Here is a 22479-nt window from a genome sequence, read left to right as displayed (position 1 = left end):
GATTATGGTATGATTGAGCTGAAGGTTGGGGAAGGGCTTCACAAGTTCTTTGGTGCAAAGTCTATAAGACAGAAACAAGTTTTGAACAACAATTCAACAGTGTGTCATCCACATTTTGGATAGGTGGAGCAGATGCTGTTCTCAGGGGATGGGCCCATAAGAATCTCATGTAGTCAGAGTTTTCTCTTTCTTTGCATTTACACTTGGGAGAACCAAAGCAGTGCCTCAGGCCATTGTAGACCTTACTTTTAGCTACCTGTTTCAGTAATTACTCACCTCTCTGAAGCTGTGATATTTGTGTTACATCTTCGATATTCAATACTGGTAAAACTTCCCTCTCTGCCTCACTGGGGACATCCAAATATACTCCTTTAGGGGTAAAATATATGGTACATCCTAGTTCATATAACATGTCCCTTCCCTTTTAAGTTTACTGGAGCTATGGTACTTAAGAATGCGTATCTCTCTTCTCTTCTATTGGAGCCAAGAATACAGGCATAGGCTGTGGCACAGGATAAACAACAGGATCATTAGTCACACTGACTGCTTTCATTATCACTGTTGTTGAACTCACTTTAAGTACAGTCTAGTTGCACCAGTGTCAATTAAAAATGGGACTTCCTCCTTTCCTATACTCAGTTCAACATAAGGTTCTTTTTGATTAAATGTCACTAAAACATTTAGGTTTACCTCTTTTCCCTCATCCAAGTGGTGTCGGTATGGACCTTCTTTTTTTATCTCAATTGTTTTTATTGAAAATTTTAACAAAAACATAAATATATGATGATAAACATTATAAAATAAATATACATATCTAAAAGTATGGCACTTCTTGACTTCTCTAAGTCTGTGTAGGTGGGGGTTGGAGGTGCATCACTGTAGTCTGATCACCAGGTGCTCCAGCTTTCCTGTTGCATATGTTTTTAAGGGCAGTCTTCTCTCTGATGTCCAGTCCTGCCACAGTTGAAACAGGGTTCATTGGCAGGGGATGAAGAAGGTCCTATAGTCTGAGCCTCTCTCTCCCCACCCAGCATTCTTTTGTGTGTTTATTGGTGGCATTTTCTGCCATTACCTCAAAATCTTCCTCTACCTCTTCCTGTATTTCCTTTCCTTTCATAACTTCTGATTTGCAAATCCATAAGCTTTTCTTCTGGTTCCCTTCTTTTTCTTTCTGTATTCTCAGCTCAGTGCTCCACATACTTAGGCACAGTTTCTAGGTCCTTTTTTTTGGCCAATCAAAGAACAGCTGTCTTAGGGCAGTCTGAATCTGGGGTAGCAAACCCTGTGGTATTGAATTTACAGGGTCAGAAATGCCGGAGTACCTTTCAAATACTGCTTTGAGTCTTTCCAAGTAATCTCCCAGAGTTTCACCTTTTTGCTTTAGACCAAAATAAATGATGGTAAACAATCTGGCTTTTTAGAGCATACTTCATCAATTGCTTTTGATAGTGCTTCCCACTTGGTTTTTATAGGATCTGATAGTAATTTTTCCTTGTTATTACATCTAAACCTATATCTGCTTACTTAACCAGTTTTCCATGTATCTCAGGAGTAGCTGCAACTTTTAGTAAATGATGCACTTATGCAAGTCTACAAGGCTTGGGTCATAGCAGTCCATAACAGTATTTCTTCCTAAAATTTTACAAGGTCTTTTTTATCTTAGAATAATTTTCAGCTATGTGATGCAAGTCTGTCAGTGTCCATACATGATGGACATGAACTATTTCATGTCCTTTACCTGCTGAGATTTATCTAAGGAGTTTCTATGCTGCAATACTCTTTTTTTTTTCTTCATTATTAGCTTCATAGCTAGCTTCCCTATTAGAGTCATGTTTCTCTTCTTTTGTTTTAGAGCACATGAAATAAGCATTATCAGTGTTGTTGTGTCATATCTTTTCCATGTTTCCAGTCTTCTTTATTGTCCTGTTCCTTTTTTTCTGCTACCTCTTTCTTGGTAATTCTCTTATCAGCAGAAGGGGCAGTGGAAAGTAGACAAATATATCATTTTCAAGGAAGCTAGGTGGAGGGAACCAAGGTAGATAATCATCTTCAGATGTATCCTCCTCATGGCTGGACATATTACTACCAGATATTACCGGTTAAAGTAATTCAGTGTTAACTTTCCCTGCCACGGTCTTAAGATATTTTACTTATTGCAACAGTTTCTGGTTTGCATCTTTTACCATGTAATTCAGATTCCTTTTCTCTCTTAAAGGCTTCACTATATTAATTATTGAAAGTACACCACTGATGTGCCTTTATTTTGGTTCCATTTTTCTCTAAAGTTTCTCTTAATAATTATTTTAGTGTGATCAAAAGTCCTGGTTTGTGGAAATTGTAAAGAAGTCTCCTATAGCTAAATACCTGCAACATAATGCTCCATAATGATTATACACCTAGCATGTTGGAGTACTCTTAGAAGAGGTAGGAATCTGAACTTTCCTTGCCTCTTATTATTCCCCACTCTCACTCTCACAGATGTATAGGTTAGGCAAAGTCCTTTCTGCCTTCTAGCCACCACCCTGCTATGAATTTACCTTAATACACACAACACTAATGTTGTACTGTCAGACTTAAACACTTGACTGCATGCAAATTTGTATTTCTTCCTTTTTTCCTTATTTTGTTGCAGGTGAAGGTATAACAAGATCTTTAAACCTTAAATTCTAATACCCATCTACCTACTGTATTGTTACAGACAGATAAAAACAGCAGACTGAGAGTCCAAGTACAAAATAAACCTGAGATGCAAGGTAAAACACTTGTTATGGGTGCTCTTTTCATCAAGAAACTTTCTACACTTAGGACAACCAGCCACTGCTGATATCTCTGATTCAAATCTGAGTCATGTCACCATTGTTAAGATATGAAATAATACAAAGACAGACTAGCTATACAAATATGCTGTTTTCTTGTACTATCTACACCAGTCCATTCAGATTTTTCCTTCCTTAATTTAATTTAGTAAAACAGCTGTGGAATTTATCTTAGAGCACATACATATGTGAGCTAAAATGGGTAACCATTTGAAATGTTGGGACCAGCTATAGTGAATCCTGAAATGCAGGGACTGAATGGCAGAAGGAACAGACTTATATATATATATATACCAAGTTTGAGATGACATTTCTCAGAATATTTCCTTTTCTGCAAGGTGGTGATCTTGAAGTTGATATATATACAAGTTCAGGGGGTTGGGGGTCATGCCGTAACCCCCACCCACAAAAAGACATTTTAAGGAGAACAGTTGTCAAGATTCACTCTTTTCCTATGTTGGGACGGGGGGCTTATTGGCACATGGCATTTTGAGTGCCAGCATTTCAATAGGGAGAAGCTAAGTTCTTGTTTGATACATTAAGAAGGAAAGGAATGTAACATTTCATCTCAGGCTGTAGTTGGGGTGTCTGAAATACCTCCCTAAAAATTCAGAACTACAGAATATTAAAAAGAACCTACATTTACTATAATATGTTTTGTCTCTTACTGTTATACTTCTAAAGTTGCTTACTTTATTTGTAAATGTTGTATATACTCCATATTTCATTATGAAATTGAGACTGTAAATATTGTATTTCCATTTCTATTTGTGTGTGCATGTCTAAAACATATAAAGTTTTTCCCTTTTTTTCTGGAGCTTTTCTCCTTGACTCAACTGAAAATGGGTTTCGCATGACCCAGGACGACTATCCCAGTTAACAAAAATAAATTAATAAAAGAAAGTAAGGGTGGGGGAGGAGTTTGATTTTCTGGGTGTGGAAGAATGCCAAGTTTTCTTTTTGAGGAAGAGTCCAATTTCACTTGTCACCATTCTGGACTATTTCTAGCACCCAGTAATCTGCTGTGATTTGTTCCCAAAGAGGAAAGCAGAGGTAACGTTTTCATGCTAGATTTAAAGGATAACCAGAGTGTGTGTTGGGGGCCGATAGCTGTGCATTTTTATTGGTCTATGATTGAGCTTCTGCTTCACCTCCTTTTTTAATTTTATTTTCAGACTTTGGTTAAAAGGGCCCAAGACTAGAAGGGTTGTTCATGTTGTGCTTTGGGATGGGTGATTGAAACCTCGACTTGATTCTCTGCATAAGTTTCCCCTTTTATCAAAATTTTTAAAACCTCAGCTGAAGAGGTACCAAATAATACTACTTTGTCCAAGGGAACATTACGTTCCTTAACATCTTCAAGAAAATTTTGTGATCTAAGCCACACATATCTCCTTATTATTGACCCTCTTGCAGCTGCATCCTTTGAACACTTTAAAGATTGCTTTGTTACTTGAGAGACATAAGAAATCATGATGAATAAACAGGATTTTATTTCTTAGGATGTTAATTCAACAATTGTTTTATCTTTTCTCAACTTTTGCAAATCTGAATATTTAACAATATGAGCCCGACAATTGATAGTTCTGAAGGCTAAGGTAGAAGATATTAGACATTTCCCCATACCTATCAAAAGCCCTTCCAGGCTTGTTTGAAGGCACAAGGTTAATAGTAGTAAAATGCTTTTTGAACTAGTGTCTTTGGCTAAGGAAATTTCAGCTGGGTCTGCCAAAGTGTTAAGAAATAGGCTTTACAAAGTACATCAGATCCTATAAACTCCTATAATTTTTTGTTTGTTTGGGAAGGGGTGCAGGAGCGGGAGCCTGATGGAGATGCACAGACAGTATTGAAAGCATTCCCTAGAGCACAAATGATAGGGAGAATAGAAAGAGGTTTATCTGTATCTACATAAAGGAGTACATTGCATCTTTTTAGTGGTTCGGAGATTTCTTTCTCATTCTTCCCATTGGAAAAGGATACCTCATTTACAGGAGAATCTGATGACACATTTTCCTATGCCTCTGAAGAGTTAGTAGGTATCACTGGAAGAGTATAATCTAGCCCTATCCCTTCTACATCTGACAGGGAGTCACTGTCAGGAGGAAGAGACCTTTGGTAGAGACTGGGGAAGCAGACTCCAAGGAATGAAAGACACTGAAAAGCCTTTTGGCAAAACTGCACCATTCCTCCTCCTCCTGTTTGGCTAGCAGGGTTAAAAGAGGGGAAAGATGCTATTTTGAATTTTCTTCATAGGTGTGATCAATATCATAATCCTAGTCAAATCTAATGTATGGAAGTACATACCAGAACCTCTTCCTTCACCAATACTTGAGGGAAACTGTCTAGCCCTTCTCAGATCACTAAGCTGGGTCCTCCCACCTCAGTAGTAGGCATATGTCTGGTCCTTGAGGGCATGCTAGTCACCTGACCCTTGGCGATATCCCTAGGAACGGCAACAGAGGGATCAGATGAATGGTCCACGGACTACAGTAAAGCTACAGCAGAACCATCTGCTGGAGGCCATGGAAGACGGGCCATAAGTGAGCCACTTCAGAAACTTCTGTAACCAATTTCCTTTTTTCTTGAGAATTGGTAGGGGGCATCTGAGGTATTTGAGTTAGTGCCCATTGATGTACAAGTAAGGGCCTTAAGCCATTAGTTCTCAAGAAATATGTTAAGGCTATTGATTCAGCTACTTATGGCCTTTTGTGTAATGGAAAAATATGTTACAAGCGCAGATGTCATGTGACTCCCTTAGACATAATAAACAAGCAGTGTGAGAATCTTTATAAGGAATCTGAATTCCACAAACATACACTTCTCTTTTCTCCTAGACAGAAGAAAAAGTTTGCACAGATTTTACACAAAAATAGAAGGAAAATTCCCCAGAGGGCTACTTTTCTATCCAAAAGTTCGAACAAGCCGACTGCCAAAACACTGAAGAGACAGGAAAGATGGAGTCTGACTGAAATGCACAACGCCAAGAAAGTTCTGAATTTGGTGCCTGTATTCCTGTTTTTAATTATTTATTTTTTTTACCAGAATGCCCTCAAGCTTTCTTGGACATAGTGCACATGTTTGGCTCCCAAATGTTTTCATATACTGGCCAGGCATCCACTCCTTGGCAAGATATGTCCCACATAGCTATATGTTACTACAACAATGATCTAATGATAAAAATCAAAGGCTTCTTTGATAGATCAGTTTATTAAAAACTCACATTGAACAGGCAACTGAGGGTGCTGCTGCTATCTGGAGGTAAGTAATCTGGAGTTATGATAGTAGGTTTTATTTTTTTAAGGAGTTTTTATGGGCATCTCTGGAGGCACCAAATGTAGGTGTTGCTCAGGCTACCAAATCACTTTGCTACATCTCTGCAAAAGATAGTTGATGATTGCTACCCTAAGCTCTGCAATTTCTGCAAGCACACTTATGTTTGGTTTCAGATAGCCATCCACAGGGAGTGATACCCCTTGCAGTGGACTGTCATAGGTTTTAGGAAGCCACCTTCTGATAGACTGATGTCCCCTGATGCTAACATGTTCTTCAGGGTCATCCCATTTCTTCCACAAAACCATCACATTGGGACATTTTACGTGCACAGTAGGGAGCTCATGTAGAATCCCACATTATGTAGCAGTAGTGACTGTCCCCTAGAAGGAGGTACACATTAGCCTTTTAAAGCTGGGAACACTTTTCTTGGCCCAAAAGGACTTGGAGAAAAACATCTAGGGTCTACTGTCATAGACATCCTTCATTCTTGTTACTCAGGAACATTCATTTGTCCCCCATCTTCTGTTCAAGTTGGGCATGGGGAGGTTGCAATGGAACTATTCTCTCTCCTGTGAAATCAAAAATTTATATATATATATACTCATACTGGTTCACATCTCACTGCAAATTCCAGAAAAGGACACCCAAATTCCATTATCTTGACCTCTTAGTAGCTGATGAGAGTATGATTTTAAGAGCCCACATCCTTAGCTGTACAGGACTACTCCCAGTATAAGCCTATTTTTTTCTTCACAGTTTGGGGTGAGAGCTGGCTCCTTCCCATTATATAAGTCATGATGTAAACTTGAATCTGTCAAATTTTTTGACTAGGTCTCAGAGGTTATTGAGGTTCATAGGTTCATACTAGGCTATCTGCCCGAGGGCATTTATAAGCCTAGCCCATAGTTTTGTGGCTTACGCCACCCCTTTAGTTTGGAGAAACTATGCCCATTATTTTGCTGTGCCTCTGTCGAGCAGTGACACTGAGGTAACCCCTGGGGTGTATCTGCGATCTCCCATCCATTGGTCAAGATTCCTCTTGAACAAGGCCAGCGAGGTGCTCTGCCTCACATAAACCGGGATTTTGTTCCACAGCATAGGGAGTCTTTGGGTGATGAATCTATCCCTCCAGCATGTCATATTAATAACCATGTCGAGGTTTAAGTCTCCGCCCTTGTGGCTCTGAGGGATCTAGATTTTTGAGATGAAGCATGTTCATCAAATCTGGGTTTGACATGGCCTTGTATGTCAGGCATAGGTCACCTCTGAGCAAGCGGTAAGCAACTGAATATAACTGGAGTTCTTTCAGTCGGGCAGCATAAGACAGATTTTGAGACCCTTTATCCTTTTGGTGAGGAACTTTTGTGGCCTCTCCAGCTGCTGCAAGTGTCAGGTCAGATACATTCCGAATGGGGCATTGTACTCGATCATTGGTCTGATGAGTGATGAGTATAGGAGACTATGACTTCCCTTGATCTAGATGTGAATCCCTTCATGATAAGGTGGGCAATGTAGAAGGTCTTCCTAACTACTTTTGCAATATGAGTGTCGAATGAAAGGCTACTGTCAACCTGGGTTCCCAGGTCCCTAATAACTTCTTCTGTGTTCAGGGATTGCCACCTATATGGTAGCTAGGGGTAACCTTATTTTTCCCGAAGGGTATGACTATGCATTTCTTGGCATTTAACTTTAGGCCATGGCTCTGGCACCAGTTATCCGTTTCTGTGAGACCCTTCTGAAGGATATCTGTGTCGGATGTGTTTTCAACTACGGCCCAGTTTGCAGTCATCTGCAAACTTTGTCAGCCATAACCCTCCTGTGTTTGCTTGTACTTCAGAAAAGTAGATGCCAAACAAGAGTGGGCCCAGGACTGAGCCCTGTGGGACACCACTTGTGACAGGCTTTGAGTCTGACATGGCGCCAGCAACTCTGACCCTGTGGGTTCTGTCACTCAGCCAGTTTGCAACCCATCTTGTAATGTATGGGTTTACATTTAAGTTGATGAGTTTTTCAATGATACCCGAGTGAGGTATTGTATCGAAAGCCTTCGCCAGGTCTAGGTAGGCTGTATGGGACTGCCTTTCCCTCGTCAATGGCCTTGGTGACTGTTTCGAAAAAGTCAACCAAGTTTAAAAGGCATGATCTGCCTTTGACAAAGCCAAACTGGGTTGGATCCAAAGTCTGCAAGTTCCCTATGTCTTTATTTATGAGATCCATTATGATCCTCTCCATGGCTTTGCAGATAAGGCTTGTCAAGCTAATGGGACGGTAATTTCCAGGGTCGGTGGAGGCACCGCCTTTGTGGAGTGGGACCACAGTCGCTGTGCGCCACTCCCTGGGTACGTATCCGGAGGTGAGACTAAGATTAAACAGCTGTCCTAACTGTGGGTTTAATTCCTCGTTGAGTTCATGGAGCACACAGCCGGGGACACCATCAGGTCCCATGGATGCTGTGTTCTTTGCCTTGGAGAGCAGTTCTCCCCTGGGCATTAGAGATGTTTGGGGGCTACAATCATTTGGTATAGATATCTCTCCTTTAGGGGAGAAGTTTGCACTGAACCTGTCAGCCAGTATGTTGGCAATGTCTGTAGGATCAGTAATCTTCACATCATTTTGAACTAATTCTGAGCATATCTGTGAGTTTCCTCCTAGGTTTCTGACATAGCTAAAGAATGCCTTATGGTTGTCTTTAGAGTCCTTAGCTATTTTTTTCTCAAAATTAGCTTTGGATGATTTTATGAGAGCTCTTAGCTTTTTACTTATAGTGATCAGCGGTGTCTTACCTTTTAAGGATTTTGCTCTATCTTGTAGTAGCTTTCTCCTTTTGTTGTAGAGTTTGTTTATGGCTGGAGTCCACCAGACTGGATGCTTGCCTTTGGTACAAAGAGTCTTTGTTTTGCTTGGGATTGCCTGATCCATGCAGCCCTGCAGGTGCTGGTAGAAGGCATTTGTAAGTGATTCAGCGGTTTGAGTAATGTTAACCGCCGCTCAGGGGCCTTAAAGGAGACCACACTAGTCTTTAGAAGTGTGAAGTCGGCTTTTGAGAAGTTCTTTACTGTGGTCTTTTTCATTTCGGGTGGGGGCGGGATGAGGACCTCCAGCGAGATTAGTTTGTGATCAGATCTCACCAGTGAGGGGTATACTTCTGGCGTTGAACATTGTGCTCCCATGTTCGTGATGATGAGATCAAGTATGTTTTCTCCTCTTGTGGGGATGGTGACTAGTTGTTCCATGGCATTTGAGTTTATGAATTCCAGGAACTTTTGGGCTAGAGTGTTTGGGCTTGAGTAGTGTTCCCAGTCTATATTAGGGTAGTTGAAGTCACCTAGTATGATGGTGTTCGGAGATACATTTATCCCTCCAGTGTTTTTAGGAAGGCCATATGAGGTTCCTGAGTTTGCAAGGGTGGCCTGTAACATGCTACAAATTGCAGAGCAGTCTTGCCTATGGTTAATTGCACCTGGATGGTTTCCGATGCATCGTGCGATGCCACCAATCTTGAGGTGTGGGTGTCCTTGATGAATATGGATACCCCTCCTCCTTTCTTGGTATTGTCCGGGTTTTGATATGAGGTAAAACCTGATAGTGCTGGGGTGCTCTCAGGAGCCTTGAACCAGGTTTCTTTCACAGCACAGACATCGATGTTCTCCATACTGAGAAGGGCCTCGAGTGCGTGCATCTTGAGGTTGAGACTTCTGGCATTGAGCAGCATTACCCTTAGTTTTTTTTCTTTGTTTTGTTCTAGGGTGGTAGGTTTAGAATTTGAGCCTTGCCTAAAAAAGGCACTATGGGGGTGGCAAGAGCCTTTGCCAATATCCGGAATCCCAGGGGTGACAAGTGCAAGCCATCCCTTGCGAAGCAGCGTGGCTTGTCCAGCATGTCATCCCAGGCAGACAGACATTGGATCCCCTTTGAATGACACCAGAGTTTAAGCCAATTGTTAAAGCTGATCATCTTATCTCTGTATTGTGGCATCATTCTTGGTGAAGGTAGGATACTGCTCAAGGTCAGGGTCATACCTGCTTGGGCTACATAATCAGAGAGCTCCTCTATGTCTCTTTTCATGTAGTCCAAGGAGGTACGTCTCACTCGGGTCGTTAACACCGGCATGGACAATGATTGAGTCGTACTTGTACCTGCTGTTGAGAGACCTGAGTGCATGCGTTATGTGGCGGATTCTAGCACCCGACAGGCAGCTTACTGTGACCTTCTCCTTACTCAGTCTGGTGAGCGGGACGTCAGTGTGTCTGACTATGGAGTCACCAATGACTAGTGTGTCTGGCATTGTGTTTGGCCTTAAGGGCTGTGACTGCTTGACACTCTGACTGTGTGGTCTATGTGTTGCAGGTGTTGTGTTCTGAGGTGGTAGTTGTTTGGGTGTCTGCTTTGGTGGCCTCTGCTGTTTTGGTAGATTTTTGATCAGAGCCTCCGAGTATGTCTTTGTGTGTTTATGTGTATGATTTGAGGTTGTGATGGTATTATGTGAGACTGGGTCTATAGTGTGTGTGGTTACCTTCTCCTCCTGTCTGGTCATGCCAGTCCTATGTTGAGAGAGATATGAAGGAAAAAACGTAGCTGGATGCTGCTGATGTTTAAAAACATAAAACAATTTATTCCAAATAAGAACAATGCATTGCCATTATTTAAAAAACATCCCACCCAATCATCTTTCAATAAAACACCCGCCTTTTTTTTAAGCACAGGTTTGAGAGGGACCACATCATTCAACCCTGGATCCCTATGTGCTGTAAGTTCCAGGATCCATTTAGTCTCAGCCAACTCAGTGTTCAATGTGACATCCCCCCCCCTACTGGTCAGATACAAATTAACAATAACCCTGAATGAGAAACAATGTTGTGGATATCTCTTAACATGCCTAAACAATGCATTACTCTCATTGGCATTCCTAATATTAGACAAATGCTGAAGTATTCGTTCTTTCAATTTTTGGTGTCTTCCCTACATAGTAGCTTGAACATGAATTACATTCAGCTATATAAACCAGGTCGGTGGTATTACCCGTGTCCTCCCCTTGAAAACATACACTTTACCATTGTTGGATGACAAACTCCACACCTTTTTAATGTAGGCAAGCCTTACAATGACCACATGGGACAGTTCCTACTCTTCCTTCTATTAATAAATCTCCCTTCCTTACACAGGACATCCTTCAAATTCTTGTTTCTTTTAAAAAAAAATTAGGTCGTGTACCTACCATGTCCCTTAAGGAATCATCACTAGTTAAAATGTTCCAATTTCTCACGATAATATCACTGACTCCTCTAGTATCACTTCCATAGTCAAGCGTGATTTTACGGTGTGTTCTAACTCCTCTGTTACTTGATCATTGTGTGATGTGTCCAACCATGGTCTATATCTATTTGATCTATATTGTTTATTTTTACTGATGACATCCTTTACCATACCCTCATTATAACCTCTCAACAAAACATCGCCCAAATACAACTCCCCTCGAACTGACCATCGTCCTTACTCAGCCTGGAAATACGTCCTACCTGTCCTTGGACGACATTAGGGAAAGTATGTCTCGGATGCATGCTTGATGATTGGGTGGGATGTTTTTTAAATAATGGCAATGCATTGTTGTATACACATCTGAGGAAGGGATTAACCAGTACTTGTCTTATTTGGAATAAATTGTTTTATGTTTTTAAACATCAGCAGCATCCAGCTACGTTTTTTCCTTCATATTTGTGCACTTGTTTACGGACAGCTGGATTTGGCAGAGCAACGACCTTTTTTCCTTTGATTTTATGTTGAGAGAGCTCAGCCTCCAGTTTGCAAGGAAATCTCCTATGCAGTAGGTTTGCACTTCCTAATGGAAATGGTATCAATTTGGACACAAAAGTACTTTGTACCACCACAGTTGGTCAGCTGGCAATTAATTTTTACCTAAGCTCAGACAGTTTTATGACTTGGAACCATGTTATTGTATGGTCATGATGCATGTATTGCCTCCTCTACACATCATGACCTTGTTACTGGTCAAGCAGTTCCTTAAAGGAGTATTACATCTCCATCTTTCTTTAAAGACACCCCCCCATGGGGTTTGAACGTCATAGTTTTTAGGCTTTCCTTGCCACCATTTTTGCTTGTTAATTCAGTAGCACTGAAGTTCATATATTGAAAATGCTCTTTGTGGTAATTGTCACCCCTGCTCGTATGAACTTTGTACTTCTGGCCCATATTAGATGGGATCCATACCTTGTCTTTCACAGAGACTGGGTGTTCATCAGAATGTGCACACATTTTCTTCAAATGGTGGATGTGGTATTTTCCTTAAATCAGCACATTAATCTCCATGAGGGCAGGAGTCAGTGTAAAGAAGGCCCTTCATAACTTGAATGTACACTAATAGCTTAAGTGGCATCCATAAAGCGTGCACAAGTTTAGGAAGCTGAACCAGTTGTTCCTTATTTTTGCGCTATAGAGACGGTGACTTGCAGCTGCCAAGCAAATGTGTTCCACTTCAATTGCCAGTAACATTCCGTTTTGCTAGGAGGTGACTGACCTAGCCACTGGCAAATGCTGTAGACAAGGCTTACTCCACTAAAGGATTAGCTACTGCCCCTGTTGTTCACAAATGTTTCCATGACATATTTCTGTGCCATGGCCAGTAGTTTTCAGTGTACACCCTTCACCAAGTATTACTGTCTCAAAGTGACTCTGAAAAATAAGTACCATAGGACTTAGAAGTCTTTCGCCTGGGCTTGTACAGTCCTCCAGCTTCTTCTGTCTTGGTCATTAAAGATTGGGATTCATCCTATTCAAGGACCCAACAAGGAAGATTCTTGAGGTTTGCTATCACCAGTACTTTCTTACTGTATCATTTGATGTATGATAGTACCTTTTTTAAAGGCTTAGAAGTACTCTTCCCCCATTTCCCCATGTCTGAATGTTTTTCTTCCAGCCTTGGCTGTTGTGGTTCCTTCCCTCTAGGTAAGTATATATTGGTATAATGCTTATTGGATAATATAAGAGAAGATCTTATTTGCTGTTTCCTGATTTGCAGGGAAGCAAGTATTAACTACTGCCATAATACAAACTGCCAGACATAAGGAATGCACTTGCATATGTAGCTTGTATGTTCCATCAGAGCATGAATTGCTAAGGGCATGCGGACTGTCCTCAGTGTGAAATCGTAGAAGGAAAAAAAAGTGCTAAATTGTAATTGGTGAAGATGAAGCCAACCATATCGCTACAGAATGCTGTCTTATAAATCAAATGATATGGTAACAGTATATCTGTCCTGTTATCTTCTGCCTCAGACTTGATCATGCAGGGTGAAAGTTTTATGACTACTTTTGGAAGCACATGATGGGTTTTGTGAGATAAAACACCTTGTGTGATTTTATGCTTCTGTTTTTAAGGCAGACGTACAGTGCACTCAATGATCAGTATAATCTTCAAATTTATCTTGCTTCATGACATAGGATATTCCTAAATGTGCCATACAGGTATCTGTCAGAATTGTTTCTCCTGTAAGAAAATATATTACACTGCAATGACTAGTTTATAGGTGTATGTAAAACTGTTTACCGTCCTCTTTTTTCTTGCCTTTGTATCACATTGCCCAGGGTTTAATTTATTTGACAGATTTTCAAGTACAAATTCTACCTTTGTAGCTCAAGAATCAGGGAATAGCCAAAAATGATTAGGGGCAAAGACCCCCAGGTCAAGGAGTTTTTTAAATGTTCTTTTTCAGTTTAAAAAGTTAATGGCATAACAGGATTTGTTAGTTTTCTGAAGAATACGAAGTCTGAAACTAATGTCTAGCATTATTGTTGTTGATGTTATTATTATTATTTTGTGCTGTAATATTTAGTGATTTCCAAGAACACAGGAAAGATTTAAGGCAAAGTGTGGGACATTCTGCAGAATCACTACCAGTTCAGATCTACATTTTTAAGCATAATCCAAGTAACGTATAAGTGTAGACTACATATAGTTAAAGTAAGCATATGATTGTTTTGCTAAACCTGCACTTAGTGTTAATTATTGTACACTACTCTCACATATGAGAAAGTAAAACTTAGTGAGCTATTAAAGATTTATATTTCATTTCAAATGGAAAAATGATTGGTATTTTCAAAAGTGGAATAATAGTAGATTAAGAGATTTAAATGAAAATTGAAGCTGTTTAAGCAGTTAAGAAAGACTTACAGAGCTCCTAGAGATCTAGCAGTTTAGTTTAAAATATTGCGTGATCATTATACACCCACTCAGTTATATAAAAGAGGGCTTACAGATCCAGCAAATGATGGAATTTTAGTGTCAGTGAAGTTAATAATGCATGCTGTTGGTGAGAATGCAGACAATTTTATAACTGATATATTAGAAGGAATGCAATGACATGATTTTTTGGATGCTAAAATTGAATACAGTCCTGATATGTTTTTGTTCAAATTTGATAAGAATATGCTTGGTATTTTTTTTTTTTTTTACTTTATGACCTGAGTGAATTTCATCTGGCAACCATGAGAAGAAAGAGATTGTTATTAGCTGAACTAAAGATTAATCTTGTCCCTTTCCAGAGAAGAACTGGTGGGGATATTTACAATTTCTTTTTTTTTTTTTTTTTTTATGATCTCACAAAGAGGAATGTAAAGTTTAATAATGTAATGGCATTTCAAACTCGTTTCTCTTTCCTAATGTCTTTACCTAATGTTTTCTTGTTTATTTCCCCTCCTATTGTACTTCCTTCCTCTTTTATCTGGATGGTAGTCCTGTAATAAAACAGCACAATGTTGTAGTGGTTAGCGTTTCCACGTCACAGCAAGAGGTTCTCCAGGTCAATTCTCACCTGGGGTGCCTTCTGTGCAGAGTCTCCACGTCCTACTTGCAGGCGTGTGGGTTTCCTGTGGGTGCTCCACTTTCCTTCCACATTCCAAAGACATGCAGTAGGTGGATTGGACACTCAAAACTGGCCCTAGATGTGAGTGGGTGCGTGCGAGTGTGTATGGTGCACCCTCCGAGGAGGATTGGGCTTTGGACCTAGCAACCTGAGCCTGTAAAACCCGTAAAAGCTACAGAAACAATGAGTGCTGAAAGGTGCTCGTTGCCCGATGTAACACATGGTGCATAAACGGGGAAGAGAGAGAGTCCTGTAATAAATATTGTTTGAATGAGGTTGGTTTTAATGCTCAAAGATGGACATGAGTGCTTTTTATGGAACTGTAAAAAAAAAAAAAAATGAATGTAAACTACTGTTATTAGCTGATGAGGATGCAGCTCTTGAGACTGAGATTCAGTCCGTATGGTAAGTCGCATGATCACAGGGATATTGAAGAAGAGCCATACTTTAAAAATAAGTGAACCACAGGTGAATGACAAATTACAAATTTGTTAGCGCCCATGGCGAATGCTATTTAAAGGCCTTATTCTCAATGTCTTTCTGGAATTTATTTATGCCATATGCAACAAATAGATTTGATGAGTATAACGTGTAAAGCCAATAGACACACCCCAGAAAAAATATTCAGTCTAATAGGCATTTCCTTTAAATGTGCACTTAAAATTGAGTTATTTTCAGAAAACTACACAACTTTTTGTTTTTAAAATAATAATATGTAAGAAAGAAAGAAATGGTTAAAAAGCAGAAAATGGGGCATATTTCCCTTATTTAGTACATCAAGCAATAGAGAAACCAAGGCTGTACTGCAGTAAGATACTGTTCAATTTTATTAGCCTACATTTCTCAGAACTGAACTTCATTCTTTAGCTTAATTGTAACCCATTTTGTGGTTTAAATTTCTGGTATGCTAATAAGCACTAAACATGTACATTTATACCAATTAACACTCTTTTTGTGTGTTTTTTCAAAGGTAAAATCTATAAAGCCAGCCGTGCCAGTGAAAAAGTATTCCAGCATAGTATCATGTCACATTCCTGCATCAGTTACCCCTGGAATCCCACCTGTAGTACCAGCATTGATGGGCACGTCTTTTGTTGGCACAGGGCCAACTTACATGATGCCTGTCTGTCCATATGGAGGAGGTTTTACTAATGCAGCATATGGTGTACATTGGCCAGGCTCAAGTGGGCCAGCAGTGCCCCCAGGAACTGTAAGCACCACAACTACAGCGCAACTTCCATCTATAGGTACAACTGGTTTGCATTCATTTCCAACACAGCTGAAAAAACCTGTTGTCAACTCACCTGGCCAAAATATGAGGACTACATAACCGCAACAGCTCTTTTGTTGCATAGCTTTAATGTGAATTTGTTGTGCCTATAGGCAATTTGTGTGTCTCATTAGTTATGTTTTTTTTTTTATTGCAGCCAGCAGTCAATATAGGCCAAATAGTGCACATAGCCATATACTGTATTGAGCAGTCACTGTGAAATGTTTTCACAAAATATATTTAATTTTGCATTATTTGTTCCTGAGTCACTGCAGCAGCAGTTTGTTTTGTGCTTTCATGTTTCAGTGTTACTGTCCGTTAGCTAAACCTATGATGTACTTGAATTATTTTTGAAGATAATGATAACACAGCAGGAGTATAGTGCCTTGAACTGTGCTTTTCAGTTTTGCTGGAAAGGGATGTATAAAATATAAAAAAGGTATAAGTTATTTACTGTCTGCTTAAATATGTTTCTCGTGCATATTTTTCATTTTATAGGAGTTGAAAGGTTTACAATTGACATGCTTTGTCACATTAGTCTGTCAATGCCTTCATTTTAATAAATGAAAACACTTTTCTTGTCGAAAGAAATGCATATTTGCTAAATATATTCATTTTTGTCTTACTAATTAAATTGGTAATTATACTGGTCTGCCTGTTTTAAAGTAAGCATTATCCTAGTTTATATTTTTGAACTTAATTGTAAATGTGGACATGTTTACTAATTGCAGTAACATGCACTGTCCGGTGATCCAAAATAATGTTGTTTTACTTTTAACATAAATAAAACACAGTGCATCTTGGAACTTTCAGATGAGTTTACACTTGCCCAAATTTGCAGCTTAATTAATGTAAAAAACATAAATTGTATCAGCTGTAATATAAGCATTCTTTAAAATAGTACAGCCATTTAAAAAAATGAAAAGAAGCTGCAACAACACAAATGTTGATGTGGAGTACCCTATATTTTTTGTTGTAGACTGTGCAGTCATTAGTATTATTTCTTCTTTAAGTTATTGGTTATTCATTTCCATTATATGAACAAAGCCCCCATCACTGCTGCTTTATTTTACCCACCCTCTTTGCCAGATGCAGTTTTATCATACTTATAGTGCTCATTTGACTTTTACTAAAAAAAACTTTTGTCTTATTTCCTTTTTAAAGAGTTGTTAGGTTTTGTAGGTTTATGCAGTAAAAGCTTAAAATGGCTGCTAATTATGGTTTCACTTGTTACTGTTCCTCATAATTTGCACTTATTCTCTGATTGTTTTACAGTGTCAGTGATCACTTAATATGTGTGATAACAGTATTAAAAGTGTACATGTGGGCCTAATATATCAGTTTACATTTGGGGTAGTGCATGATGTATACTTTTTCATTCATATGAGCTTTTTATATATTAATCATTTTTTCACTTACTGTTCTGTAGTGAAAAGCAGTGGGACCCTTTTCACCATGTACTGTACTGTACTTTACAAATAAGCCAGGCATCTATAAAACCAAGCACACAGCATCTTGTATGGGGAAGTGAATGTTTGTCCTAATTGCTTTGACATGCACAGCATTGTAATGCACTTGTATATTATTTTTACAGGCCTTACAGAATGTTATTACCAGCCCATTTTAGACTTAAAGGCACATGATTCTGCTCTCCTGTAATTAAAGTTTCTGCCCACTGATGTTTTTGGCCTCCCAAGCTGTGAATTGTATAGTTCTGATGTAGTTAATTTTGCCAGTCTGAACTTTTTGATTAACCCCTGTAATTTCCATTATTCCATCAATTCAGATAGAACTGAATTGTATAGATGTATGCAGAATATTCTGCTTGGGTAAAATACTTACACTAGTAAGAAATTCATGTTATTTCTTTCTCATACTCTGGTTTTATTTGGTTGTATTTTTATGTCTATATGTTTTGTGAGTAAATACAAACCCTATTCTGTATAAAAAAAAAAAAAAAAAAAAAAAAAAACTGCTTGCACTAAAACTCAGTGTTTTGAATAGCTTTCTGCTTGTTGTATCTTTTGGGTTTCCCTATTTACTGACATTGTCAGTGGCACTAAATCACGAGAGAATTGTACATGTTAAAAATAAAACATATTTTGGGCTTGAAATGCAGTTTGCCTATTTACAATTTCTATAGCTGTTGTTCTGTTGTTAGTAACTGAAAAGGACTAATTCTACTACAATATTCTTAAAGATTTTTCTGGGTTGAGTAATATATAAGTCGTGGTGAAGTGCTGAAGCTAATAACTCCAGAGAACACTTTTGACAGGAGATATGTGGTACAGTGGTTTTTGGCGACATGCTGGCATCTTAACAGAAGTTTCTTATTTCTTTTGCATTTTGTAATCTAATATAAAATAGTTGTGTAGTCTCCAATGTTAACACATATTTACATCAAAACAATAAAACTGCAGGAAATATTAAAGATAAATAGCCCTATTAAGGTAAAGCAAATCTATTTATTTATTTATTGGTAAATATGCTAACCATACCTTAGTGTATGAAGGGGCCAGTAGACAATTTCCCATTATTAATTATGGAAAATTTGCAAACAAAGGGATACTGAGAAAAAAAAATGTGAATGTCAAAGGATGCTTTGAAAAAGGAGTGCAACTTTCCCATGGAATATTTTGTTCAGCCCACAGATTTTGAAACTGTAGTGCAGTTTTAGAATAGCAAGCCCAGACTGGCATGACACAGCTGGCAATCAAATTGATGTGCATCTTTACTGAAGTAAACCTAGAATTCATAACACCTGACACAGAGGTAATGGTCACTGACACTCCTGTTCTCTCTGTCCTCCCATCAGCAGTGAAACAGTGGTACAGTTTCCTAGAGTGTTATAAACACGTTGCCACTTCCATCTATCTCTGGATAAATTGAATATGCTCATATAAACTGTGTTTTTGGCCAGAGTATGGCAAAATACAGGTGTCTAGACACACTAAAAATCATTCTCGGACTACTGTTTACTCTTCTGGGCTCTGTTAGGGGAACCTTCCTGAAGGAACTACTTTGCATAATAGATTTGTTCCAGATTTGAATCCACGTAATTGATATTCAGTAAGCAAAGGTTGTCTGCAGTTGTCTCCATCACAGCAGATGTATAAAAAAAGTTGCTGCCCATGGTATTTGTTGAAATAAACCAATACAGCAGAGATTTCAAGGCACTGTTGTACAAAGCTGGAGCTTGAGTCACTTTAGTTGCCTAAAGAGAAGGCATTAGTATTAATAAACAGAATTTGTTTATTAGAAAAATGAATAACTGCTATTTTGGCACTAAAAAACAATGTAGTCCAGATGCTAGTAGAGTAGTTACTAACTGTAACCTCAAGGACAAAGCTTTTTTATATACACATTTATTAAATTATAACTTTAGTCATAGGCAAACATACATTAACAGAAAAAATAAAACCATATTAACATTTTTCCATTTACATACATTACTATCACATATCCTTTTTTCTTTGTTGTTATCATCAGTCCAACATTACATAATTTACTCAGTTCCTTGACTTCCCTTAGACCTCACTTCTCTTCCTCCACCTGAACATTATTCTGCATGTATTGTTCCCACAGTTTCCATTTATTTCTATGTAGTTTGGTTCTACCTTTTTCTAGAGATCCTTCTTCTAGTTATTTTATTCCTTTAACAGTTTTCAATACTTCTAATATAGATGGTTTAGCTTTTGTTTTCCATTTTCTAGTAATTTACTTTTTGGCAACCAACAGCATTAACAAGACCTTACTATGTCTAGGGAATTAAGATCCTGTGTCCCAGCTCAAAAAAATGTATCCTTAGTTATAACCATTTGCTTACCCAATATTTCTGACAGTATATTTTGTAGGGAATTTTTTAAATCTGCCAACTCATTACACTCCCAAAACATATGTTCCCAGTTACTTCTTACTTCCCCATCACACCATTTGCTATCTACCTGAGGGAAAAAAATCTTTGCAGTCTGCTTGGAGTATAAACATACCTATGTGAACACCTCCAAGGAAAGATCCTAAACCTTCTGGAATTGGTTGCATACATGGGAGACATACATATGCCCTCCCTTTGTTCCTCTTGAAACCTACTTTTCCATTCTCTCTCTCCCCAATCTTTTCTAAACTACACTAATTGATTCTTATAGTTATCGTGCAATATTGTATATGCCCTACTAATTATCCTTTTTTTAACAGCAGCTTCTCTTCTAGATTCTACTAAAAACCCCGCCAGAGTAGGTCTTTTACTTAAGATTTCCCTATCCCTTTCTATCTGCCGGTACTCTGCTATCAATCCCTGGTACAGAAAACAATCTCTAGCATGTAGTCTAAATGTCGTCTTGGTCTCATCGCACTTTGGTACTTTTCCCTCTGTAGTTATTTGCTCCCATAGCTCTTGACCTCTTAATTCAAGAAATCTGGGCAAAGCCTGAAATAATGGGGGGGGTCAAATTCCCCAAAATAGGGACAGATTTAAAATATTGCTCTTATAAACTTAGAAAGTTGCTAGAATAATAGGATGTGTGTTAGTGTGCATTGTCTGAAGGATATGAAGTCTGAAACTCAAATATATCTCATTATTTAGTGACTTAAATCTCCAGTGATTTGTGAGAAAATAATGAGTTTTAAGATAAAAAGACCAAAAACAGGAGGCAGAAATCTGGACATTCTATGAAATCTGGACAGTTTTAGTTCCTTAGCTAGTTTTCTCCAGTTAATTCCAGCTCCTTCTAGCCTATTTTTGTACCCTTACTTGCAGTCATCCCTATTGGCAAAATCTCCTTTCTCCATTCTTGTGTTGGCCTAGTTCTTAGAATACTTTCTGTTCCCATAGAAATTTAATATTTTGTATCATTGTTGATCTCCTTAAGGGTCTACATCCAAAAATCCCATGCTCTGTTTCTTGAACTTCCCCCACTTCATTACCATCCCATTTTGAATTATAACCTTCTGCTTGTGGTATTGACATGAGCCTTAACTGTTTATTTCTAAAATTCAAATGAGGTAGTCCTAAACCACCTTGTTCTATTGGATGAATCAACTTATCTCACTTAACGCTTGCCCTCTTCCCCTCACAGATAAATTCCTCCAACTCTTTATTAATTATTGTCCACAACTTCTCCTCTGGTTGATAAAAAATATGCCTTACCCATATAGAAAATTAAATGGACTAAAACATTTTCAGTGCTTACAATCCATATCCATAATCAAGAGCTTCCAGTTTCTCAGATTTTGTATTATCTTTGGTTTAGTCTCTTCCCACATATCTTAGCTCCCATAACAGAAGCCTTTTTAATCCATATTCCTAAGTACTCCATCTTATTTTTCCATAAATGTTTTTTTTCTGAACCAGTTCATGTGCGGGTACATAATTTATGGTTATAGCCTTTGTTTTTACCTTCATTAATTTTGAAACTGTCTCAAAAAGTTCCATAGCACTGAGATGTCCTTTTCTGGATTTATCAGGTACCAAATATTAATCTGCAAATAGACAACTTTCTTGATTACCATACAGATTATATCCTTGCATTTCTAACTCCCTCATTTCCTTTGCCAATGGTAAATATAAAGCAAATAAAGGTGAAAGAGGACACCCCCTACCTTGTTCTTCTGTTCAAACCCAACTTAGAAGCCCTCCCACTTTATTTTTTCCTCCAAATTCTTCATATATACTAATTAAACTTCTTATTGTATTAGGTAATGCAAATGCTTCCATTGCTCTACTCATAAAATACCAGCTTACTCTACTGAATGCATTCTATGCATCAAGACCGAACAACAACAGCAGCAGCATTTTTTTACAATCTACTTCCCTCTGGATCATTATTGTTCTGCTAATGCTGTCAAATGTATACATCCTCTCCACAAAACCACATTGATCCATATCTATCAATTTTGGAAACACCTTTGCCATTCATTTAGCTAGTATAGACATAAACATTTTATAATCATGGTTTAAAATTGAAATGAGTCTATATGAAGCGGAGTCTGATGGGTCTTTGCCATCCTTGGGTAAAACAGCCACCACAGCTTTCTTGCAATATATTAGTATTTCCTATCCTGTTAAACAAAATCTTAAAGATCTTTATTACTTTCTTCCCTCCTAACTTCCAGACTTCCACAGGAGTACCATCTGCTCCTGGAGACTTTCCAGAAGATTGATTATACATCACTTTTTTATCTATTCTCCTAATATCTTAATTAATTGTTGAGCCTCATCTACTGCTAACCTTGGAATAATTAAGTCT

At 38.4% G+C, this 22479-nt stretch overlaps 1 protein-coding gene across 9 annotated transcripts in view; it reads left to right on the top strand.

Moving 5' to 3' along the window:
- WNK2 (WNK lysine deficient protein kinase 2) overlaps positions 1-18352 on the top strand; it is a 2812908-nt gene extending 2794556 nt beyond the window's left edge. For all 9 annotated transcript variants that reach the window (XM_044078134.1, XM_044078133.1, XM_044078139.1 and 6 more), the window contains one exon: positions 15935-18352. In XM_044078134.1, coding sequence (XP_043934069.1) covers positions 15935-16294 — 360 coding nt within the window. In that variant the 3' untranslated portion in view covers positions 16295-18352. The remainder of the gene's footprint in view (positions 1-15934) is intronic.
- Positions 18353-22479: the final 4127 nt, after the last annotated feature.

Source organism: Protopterus annectens, chromosome 7.part0, assembly GCF_019279795.1.
Source record: "Protopterus annectens isolate FY-2018-M chromosome 7.part0, PAN1.0, whole genome shotgun sequence".
Classification (NCBI taxonomy): Eukaryota; Metazoa; Chordata; order Ceratodontiformes; family Protopteridae; genus Protopterus; species Protopterus annectens.
Note: the sequence above shows the minus strand (reverse complement) of the source record. Positions and strands in the feature narration are given on the sequence as shown.